This window comes from Cricetulus griseus, chromosome 2 (assembly GCF_003668045.3).
Source record: "Cricetulus griseus strain 17A/GY chromosome 2, alternate assembly CriGri-PICRH-1.0, whole genome shotgun sequence".
Taxonomy (NCBI): Eukaryota; Metazoa; Chordata; class Mammalia; order Rodentia; family Cricetidae; genus Cricetulus; species Cricetulus griseus.
Genome location: NC_048595.1, coordinates 6934207 through 6944120, shown reverse-complemented (window position 1 = coordinate 6944120; position 9914 = coordinate 6934207). Strand labels below are relative to the sequence as shown.

The following is a 9914-nucleotide window of genomic DNA, read 5'->3' as shown; positions in this document are numbered from 1 at the left end:
TCAGCAAAATTAGCATTTTCTGTGAAGGTGACCAACATCGTGTTTCTTTTATATATTTACAAATAAAATGGTAAAATATCGCCGGGCGTTGGTGGCGCACGCCTGTAATCCCAGCGCTTGAGCGGCATAGACAGGCGGATCTCGGTGAGCTCCAGGCCAGCCTGGACCTGGACAGCCAGGAAAGAAAAGGAAAGCTAAAGTGTCAGTGAACTCTGATCCTAAAGCCGAAGAGTATACACTGCGCTTATGTTGGCCACCATGGCGGGAGTGTTAGCTGTGTTGGGTCTCCCGAGGCTGGGACTTCACCAGGCTCTGGAATGGCGTTCCCATCCATCTGGGTGGTCCCCCAGGTTGGCACATCCCCCTGCAGCGCCCCCCACCCCCCATCTACTGGTACCCAGCTGTGTAGCCGCTGCCCCACCCCCACCCCCACCCCAGCGGCAGCCTGGCTTCCATCTCCCACCACATTCCCTTCCGCCCTAGGAGATTCCCTCCCCCTCCTTCAGCTGGCGAGTTCCCAGAGTCCTCACCTCCCAGCATCGCTCTGCAGTTACCTCGGGCTGTGCATTCCACGGCTAAAATGGCTGCTTCCCTCCAGACCAGAGTCCTTGCCTGACAGTGGGGTTTTCTTATCTGCATCTCCAGCGCCTCCCTCACCAACGGCCCTATCTCCTCTCGGATCATGCAGGTCCCCTACCTTTCTATTACTGGACCAAAATACCCTGAGGAGAGCAAGATAAAGAAGGGTTTGTGCTGGCTCACATTTCCGGATTACAGCCCACCAAGACAGGTGTGGTGGTGGTGGTGGTGTGTGTGTGTGTGTGTGTGTGTGTGTGTGTGTGTGTGAGTGTGTGTGTGTGTGTGTAGCAGGAGCTTAAGAACCTTTAGTTCAGTCCAGGTGTGGGGTGGGGTGTGTGTGTGTGTGTGTGTGTGTGTGTGTGTGTGTGTGTTGTAGCAGGAACTTAAGGACCTTTATTTAGTTCAGTCCAGGTGTGGTGTGTGTGTATGTGTGTGTGTGTGTGTAGCAGGAGCTTAAGGACCTTTATTTAGTTCAGTCCAGGTGTGGTGTGTGTGTGTGTGTGTGTGTGTGTGTGTGTGTGCGTACATGCATGCCATGATATACATGTAGAGGTCAGAGAACAACTTGTGAGGGTCAGTTCTCTCCTTCCACCATGTGGGGATTGAATTTATATTGTCAGGCTTGAGAATAAGAGCCTTTGCCCATTGAACAATCTTGCTGACCACAAATATATATATGGGAATTGTGCCTGCATGCATGTCTATGTACCACATGCATGCCTGGTGCCAAAAGAGGCCAGAAAATGGTATAGGATACCCTGGAACTACGTTTACAGACAATTGCTAGCTGCCATGTGGATGCTGGGAATTAAATCTGGGTCTTCTGGAAGAGCACCCACGATCTTAGCCATCTCTCTCCATCCACCCAAAGTCTGACTTTGAAAGTTTGCCATTCGAGGTCTCTCCTTGTTGACCTTCCTTGTCATTCCAGTTCCTTCTCACCCTACCCACACATACCCTGTTGTACCCTGTTGCTGGGTTAACTTCGAAGTCCTTCAAGCGTCCTTCCTGGCTGCACGTGGAGGTGCTTGGCAGATGTGTAGTGTGCCTGGATTCCCAGAACTCAGGAGGCTGAGGCCTAGGGACTTAACAAATTCAAGGCTGCACGAGATACTATGCAAAACAAACAACTCCCTTGAACTCTCCTGTTGTGGGATACCCTATTTTTGTTTGTTTGTTTGGTTGGTTTGGTTTGGTTTTTCAAGACAGGGTTTCTCTGTGTCGCTTTGGAGCCTATCCTGGCACTCGTTCCGTAGACCAGGCTGGCCTCGAACTCACAGAGATCCACCTGCCTCTGCCCTGTGAGTGCTGGGATTAAAGGCGTGTGCCACCAACTCTTTTGGTATGCTGTGAAGATGTGCCTCTCTTTTACCTGGTCTGCATAAGGCAACTTCTGATTAATTAATAAATAATTAATTTAAAAGCTGAATGGGCAATAGTTAGGCCAGGATTCACCAGACAGACTCAGATGAAGTATGACACATTGCCTTTGGAGAAGTAAAGAGCCACGTAGTAGCACCTAGATTAACATCAATGGGTTAATTAAAGTTTGGGGTTTTTTGTTTTGTTTGGAAACAGGGTTTCTCTGTGTAACAGCTCTAGCTGTTCTGGACTCAATCTGTAGACCAGGTTGGCCTCAAATTTACAGATATCTGCCTCCCAAGTGCTGGGATTACAGGCATGGGCCACCATCACCCAGCTTAATTTAAGATCTAGTTGGGAACAGGCCTAAGCTACTTTCACACTTAATAAAAACTCTCCATGTTTCATTATGGAGAAACAATAACCTGTTACACTCCCCCTGGCCTTTCAGCTAAGTGCTTCATGTTTGCACCTGCATAAAGGCCACATCTATTACGTGACTCCTTGCCAGTGCCACCACCTGTCCATCTTAGGAAGCTACTTCATCAACCTTTCTCACTAGCCTTGGGGGCAGGGATTATGTCCTGTTCCCTGGTGTGTAGTTTGTACACGGAGCAGGTTTTCAAACAATCCTTAAAAATGGGTTGTGCTGGCCCTGGCCTGGTGGCATATGTCTTTAATCCCAGCACTCAGGAGGCAGAGGCAGACCAACATGTGAGTTCAAGGCCAACCTGGTCTACATAGTGAGTTCCAGGTCAGCCAGGTCTACACAGTAAGACCCTGTCTCAAATATATATATAGACACTTATATATAATGTATAATATATATATATATATATATTATATATTATATTATATAAAGACCCCCGGAAGCTCAGGCCTCCAGAATCTTTTCCCAGGACTGCAGCCACCCCAACCACCAGGGAGGAGGTTTAAACTTGATGGAAACAGCAAGAGGCTTTAATGAAAGGTAGACGTTTGTACAAACGGGCTCTCTCAGCATTCAGGCTAGAGAGCAGCCCGGTCCCCCAGGCACAGGCGTCTTTAAAGGCAAAACCATAAGCTTAGAGAGGGGCCTTGACTTTCTGTCTGTTGAATATGAGACCAGAGTCATGGGTTCCTAGGAAGCCCTTTGTCTTGAGGGGAGGCCTGGGAATCAGATAGCCTCCTGACACCACCAGTTGTAAAACCTGCAGACCTCAGGATGTGCTAACTAATGGTAGCTATCTCTTTGTTTCACAGGGACCCTTAATTGTTAATGATTGACACATTGGCCAGTGGGGCAATCTGTTTCCTTCATGAGCCCCTGGGGAGGGTGGCTATCTGGGAATTCTTGGTACCCAGTTATCTTATGGCCTTGTAAGGGAGCAATTGCTGGTGGCTGGTAAATTCCAGGCACTAAGTCATAGTAGTAGCCTTGGTCAGTTTCTGGGCTATATTTCTTTGCTAATTTTTAAGTCTTTCAACATATATGAGAGAGAGAGAGAGAGCTCATGTTAAATTTGGAAAGAAAAAAAAAGCATCACTTGGAAAAGTTTATTGAAGCTGAAGTTGTCCTGTAGGCAAATATCTTCTAGTTCAGGCTGGGTGACATCCTTCCAGTGACAATGCCTTTCTTCAAACCAAGACAGATCAACACCTGTTCCTTCTGCAAGGCAATTCAGCACTCAGGTGGGCTCTAAGGCTGGACATGGTTCAGGCTCTCTGGAATGTTTGTTTGCACACCTGGCCTTCACAGAACATTTCCTGTGACAGGAAGGGAAGAAAAAAGAAAGACAAAGAAGCTGGCACACATTTTCAGCATGTCTGATACCAACTGTGTGGGGATTTTGCCTCCTGATACCAATGTAGGGTCTTCGCCCTTATTTCTCCTGCTCTGACATGAGATGGGTATCAACAATTTAATCTAGATGTTCTCTCCTAGAGTTAGTGTAAACCCACACACAAAGGCAGTTTTATACTTTTTTAATATTTTTATTTTTTTGAAACAGGGTCTCTCTACATAGCACTGGTTGTTTTGGAACTCTGAATTGCCTTGCTGCTCTCAAACTCAGAAAAATCTGCTGGCCTCTGCCTCCCAAGCACTGGGATTAAAGGCTTCGGTGCTATGCTTGGCCCCAATTTTATACTTTCTAAAAGCAGAATTTTATACCTTCTAGATTGTGTTTTAGAACTATTGATTGGTTTGTGCTCTAACCTGCAGTCCTGAAGTTCTGGTTGTAAAACAAATCAATGCCTCTTCTGTGAGGAGTAAAGCAGCAAAGCAGCCTGGGGCAGCTGGGGAGCCACACCCCTGACCTCTCCAGGGGACAAGACCCAGGCTCATGGACTGGAGTTTTATCAACAGCAGAGACCACCCTGAAACACTACATTCTCGGGATTTCATCTAGTCCAAGGTCATCTCCAACTTGTTTTGTAGTTGGAGATGACCTTGAACTTCTGATGCTTCTGCTGCCACCTGCAGAATTGCTGAGTTTACAGATGTGGGCTCAGATTCAGGGTTTTGCAAGTGCTGAGCAAGTACTCTACCAACTGAGCTACACCGCCAGCCCCTGAAACAGTATTCTTAGATACTTAAATCAAGGGTGTGTTTTATTAAAATGTTGTTCATCCAGATGGAACATGAAGCATCCGGGTCTTATATATGTTATATATGTATACATATATATGGTGAATTCATCTTAGAGTAGTGCCACACGCCTTTAATCCCAGAACTCAGGAGGCAGAGGCAGACAGACCTCTAAGTTTGAGGCCAGTCTGGTCTACATAATGAATTCCAGGACAGCTAGGGCTATGCAGAGAGACCCTGTCTCAAAGCAAAGCAAAACAAAACAAAAGCAAACAAAAAACCCAAAACCCCAAAGAAATAAAGTAAAAATTATAAATACATGGTGAATTCAACCAAAAAAAAAAGGCTAGAAAGCTATACAATATTCTTTTATGATTTATTTTATTTTAGTGGTGTTTATGTGTGTGTCCATGTACATGAGTGCTGTTACCCTCAGCGGTCAGAAGAGGGTGTTGGATCCCCTTGAGCTGGAGTTAGAACCAGAAGAAGCAGCCATGGACTGTTACCCTGACCTTCTCGGCCATTTTTTTTTTTTTTTTTTTTTTTTTTAGACCTTTGGAAGTTACCTTCATGTTCTGCTTAGGATAATTTGTCTTTTTTTTTTTTTTTTTTTTTGAGACAGGGTTTCTCTGTAGCTTTGAAGGCTGTCCTGGAATTCACTCTGTAAACTAGGCTGGATAATTTGCCTTTTAATTCAATATAAGGACATCTTCTGGAGGATTGTACAGATGGCTTAGTGGTTAAGAGCATTGACTGCTCTTCCAGAGGTCCTGAGTTCAATTCCTGTCATCCACATGGTGGCTCACAGCCATTTATAGTGGGATGTGATGCCCTGTCTGTCATGTGGGCATATATGAAATAGAGCACTCCTATGCATTAATATAAAAAAGAACATTTTTGGCCAGGCATTGGTGGCACACGCCTTTAATCCCAACACTCAGGAGGCAGAGGCAGGTGAGTTCGAGGCCAGCCTGGTCTACAGAGGGAGTTCCAGGACAGCCTCCAGAACAAAGAGAAACCCTGTCTTGAAAAGCAAAAACAAACAAACAAAAAAGAACATTTTCTGGGACTGGAGCCTCTTCCAGAGGACCCCAGTTCAATTTCCAGCAGCCACACAGTGGGTCACAACTGTCTCTAACTCAAGTCCTAGGGGGATCTAATCCCTCCTCTGGCTTCCTTGGTCTCTTCAGGCATGTGTGCATAGACAAAATACCCATGCAGATAAAAATAAAAACCTATGCTGCATGATGGTGTCTTGCACCTTTGATCCCAGCACTCGGGAGGCAGAGGCAGGCGGATCTCTGTGAGTTTGAGGCCAGCCTGGTCCACAGAGCAAGTTCCAGGACAGCCAAGGCTACACAGAGAAACCCTGTCTCAAGAAAAAATAATAAATAGTAAAAAATAAATAAATAAATAAGAACAAGGGGATAGAAAGATGGCTCAGTGTTTGAGAGTACTTGTTCTTGCAAAGGAGGGTGCAGTTCCCGCCACCAACATTGGGCGGCTCACAACCACCTGTAGCTGCAGTTCCAAGGGATCGAGTCCCTACCTTTGGTGTCTGCAGACTCTGCCTGTGTGTGGTGCACATACTATCTGCAGGTACACACACACACACACACACACACACACACACACACACACAGACACACACACATACACACACACACACACACACACACATACACACACACACATGCACACACACACACACACACACAGAGAGACACACACACATACAGAGAGGCACACATACAAATAAAAATGGAGAAATAGAGATTTCAACTTCTCTCCCCCCCAAAAAAATGGCTTTCAAAGAACAAAATGGTAGATACCAGGTGGAGCTGGTCCCCTTCAATCCAGTGGCTCCAGCCTCTGTTCTTCTTCTCCCCTTTCTGTACACAAGTGAGTCTGTCATTCTCCCAGGTAACCAAGCTCTGCGTGAAGAGAGAAAACAATGCTTTGCTCTGGTAAGATCCCTGCATATCACCAGGTAGAATGTATGTTAAGTTAACCTTGTGAAATTAATAGCCTATGTTACATTGAAAAAAATGTTCTTATTTTATGTGTTTGTGTGGCCTACATGTATGCATAAGTACTGTGGACATGTCTGGTGCTCACAGATGTCAGAAGAGGGTGTCCCTGAAATTGGAGTTACAGGTGGTTGTGAACAGCTATTTGGATTCTGGGAAATTGAATCCCAGATTCTCTACAAGAGCTGCAAGTGCTTTTAAGTACTGAGTCATCTCTCTAGCCCCAAGCCTGTAGATAGAGGTTTGGTTTCTCTGTGTAGCTTTGGAGACTGTCCTGGAACTAGCTTTTGCAGACCAGGCTGGTCTCGAACTCACAGAGATCTGCCTGCCTCTGCCTCCTGAGTGCTGGGACTAAAGGCGTGCACCACCACCATCTGATTAACCCATTTCTATTAATCTAAGTATTTCCATGTGGTCTTTGCTTACCAGAGAATTCTTGGCCCTGTTACTCCTTCAGCGGCTCTCTGTGTCCTCTCCCCAGAATTCTCCTCAGATAGCCCTTCTATACTCCCTGCCTGGCTCTGGCCAACCAGTGTTTTATTCATCAACCAGTAAGAGAAACACAGATACAGAAGGACACCCCCATCACAAGCCATGTTCTTTCTTTTCTTTTTCTGAAGCATTAGAAAAATTTTGTTTTTGTTTTTCAAGACAGGGTTTCTCTGTGGCTTTGGAGGCTGTCCTGGAACTAGCTCTTGTAGACCAGGCTGGTCTCGAACTCACAGAGATCCGCCTGCCTCTGCCTCCTGAGTGCTGGGATTAAAGGTGTGCGCCACCAACGCCTGGCTGCATTAGAAATTTTACCTGGTCCTAATGCATGCTAAGTGAGAGCTCCACCACTTAGCCACACCCTAGCCCCTTACCATGCATTTTCTGTTATCCAGGCCTTTGTTATCTTCCTCAAACTCTTCTCCAACCTTGAATATAACAAGATAGTTCCTTAGGCTGCTGTATGTGTGGATGGTAAATGAATCTCCATTTTGTTCAATCACCTTCTGTGGCTTCAGCAACTTGGCAATCTTACGAGTTGCAAAGTCGATACCTGGAAAGTTATTGTCATTCTATTTTTAATTTTATTATTTTATATTTATTGATGAGTGGGTATGTGTGTGTGTAAGTCAGAGGATGACTTGTTTTAAAATAGGATCTTACATTTACAGGCTGTCTTTGAACTTGCTTTGAGTAGAAGGTGGTATTGAGCTGGGTGGTGGTGGTGCATGCCTTTAGTTCCAGCAATTGGGAGGCAGAGACAGGGAGATCTCTGTGAGTTTGAGGCCAGGGTAGTCTACAAAGCTACACAGAAAAACCCTGTCTCAAAAAACAACAATAAGGGGCTGGAGAGATGGCTCAGGGGTTAAGAGCACTGACTGCTCTTCCAGAGGTTCTGAGTTCAATTCCCAGCAACCACATGGTGGCTCACAACCATCTGTAATGTGATCTGGTGCCCTCTTCTGGCAGCACTGTACACATGATAAATAAATAAATCAATCTTAAAACCAACAACAACAGGGGGGGTGGTAGGGGAGGATAGGAGAGAGAAGGGAACTGGGATTGTCATGTAAATAAATCTTGTTTCTAATTCAAATAAAAAAATGATAACAACAAAAACCAAACAAACAAACAAATCACTTTCACTGGGTTGGGGTCCAGGTGTGGGAGTCTGGTCTACTTACTTGAAGGCAAAAGGAAGAGTTTGTCAAGTAGCAAGTGTACCAAGATGTGGTAGTTTAGGCCTGTAATCCCTATACTTGGGAGGCTGAGACTCGAGGACTTCCTGGAGTCAGAGACCAGCCTTGTCTACATAATGAGGTCCAGGCCAGTTTGACCTACAAAGGGACACCTTGTCTCAAAACAGACAAACAAAAAACCCCAAACAAATAAATCCCAGAACAAGCCCTGCCAAGCAGACAAGAGTCAGCAGGTAATAATAGATGCTGAAATCTGCCAAATCTGTGAAATCAGAGCCAGCCCAACAGACTCAGCCTGCCAGGGCAGTAACGTATCCTTTGAGAGTCCTTTGGGAAGCAGGGACAGGAATCAGCCTCCTCTCATGGGCCCATGCACCCCAGGCCAGGGAGTTCAGGGTCCAGGGCTCAGCTCTCCCTACGGCATTCATGGGCAGCCCAGGCTGACTCTGCCCACTCATCTGCAGGAGTCCGCAGTGGTCTCCATTACCAGCTGAGCAGGCCCTGCTCTGGAGCGCGAACTGAATTCCGGAGGAGAAGACTGTAGCTGCTGTCAGCCTGGTTCAGAGGCCCTCCCCGCCTTGCCCAGGAGCCCCAGCCAGATCCCGGCCTACCGTCCCCACTCAGAATTGGATAGACAGGAATACAGGCACACCTGAGACTCGACAGACGCAGAGGGGCGGGCAGGGACGATTGTCCAGCAGAGGAGACAAGGGGAAAGAGTAAAGAAGATAGACAGAGGGGCTGAAGACGGGTGCGGGGACTCAGGGACAAGGGCAGGACCGAGCAGCCAAGAGCATAACCCACGGGAGACAGGAGGACCTGGAACAGACAAGACAGGACAGGCTGCCTTCGCTCAACCCCGAGACCCGAGGCTAGAGCCTTGCTCCCTTCCCTTGTCCCCTTTGCTGCCTCAGGTCCTACCCAGGGCCAGCATGTAGCCCTCGAAGTTGTCGCTGCTGAGAAGGTTCCAGGTGCCGCTGAGATCTGCTGGCATGGTCAGGGGTCGGCAGCCAAAGCCTGAAAGTCACAGACTGTGCTGCCCTATATTGTCAATGAGGCGGGGCCGGGGCCGGGACGGAGGGGACAGCGAAGCTGGGGTGGGGGTGGGGGTGGGGGAGCCCTGGAAGCACCCTGCTGGCTCTCCCTCCTAGCTTCCTTCCCCGCCCACTTCTGGTCCATCCCCGCTCCTGTCACACCCTACCTTGGCAAACCCTATTTCCCTAGGGACTCCCTGCTGAACACATAGTTGTTCCTCTCCCTCGATGTTAATGACTAAAGAAATGTTTCAGACTCATGGCATTAAATACTGTGTTAACTGCAAATAACAGTATATGCATAGGCCCAAGGCAACACACAGGCATCCTAATAAACTTTTACCTTGCTCAGATTTAATTTTTTGAAATTTTTGTTTATGTGCATATGCCTATGTGGGTGTGTGCCAGTGTCAGAAGAGGGTAGGTCTCCAAGACATGGAGTTACAGGCAGTCTGCAGCCTCACTCACCACCCCGACCCCACCCCATGGATGCTGGGTACCAAATTCAGGTCCTCTGAAAGACAGCTAGTACTTTTTTTGGGGGGGGGTGTTTCAAGACAGGGTTTCTCTGTGTAAACCTGACTGTCCTGGAACTCACTCTGGAGACCAGGCGGGCCTGGAACTCACAGAGATCCACCTGCCTCTGCCTCCC

General features: G+C 47.2%; 1 protein-coding gene across 1 annotated transcript; it reads right to left on the bottom strand.

Moving 5' to 3' along the window:
* Window positions 1-3380: 3380 nt before the first annotated feature.
* On the bottom strand, window positions 3381-9222 carry Rbp7 (retinol binding protein 7). The gene is made up of 4 exons (XM_027398138.2): window positions 9150-9222; window positions 7404-7582; window positions 6343-6444; window positions 3381-3687 (listed from the first exon to the last, which is right to left on the bottom strand). The coding sequence occupies exons 1-4, from the start codon at window positions 9220-9222 to the stop codon at window positions 3637-3639; spliced, it is 405 nt and encodes a 134-aa protein (XP_027253939.1). The 3' UTR covers window positions 3381-3636.
* Between the last annotated feature and the right edge of the window lie 692 nt (window positions 9223-9914).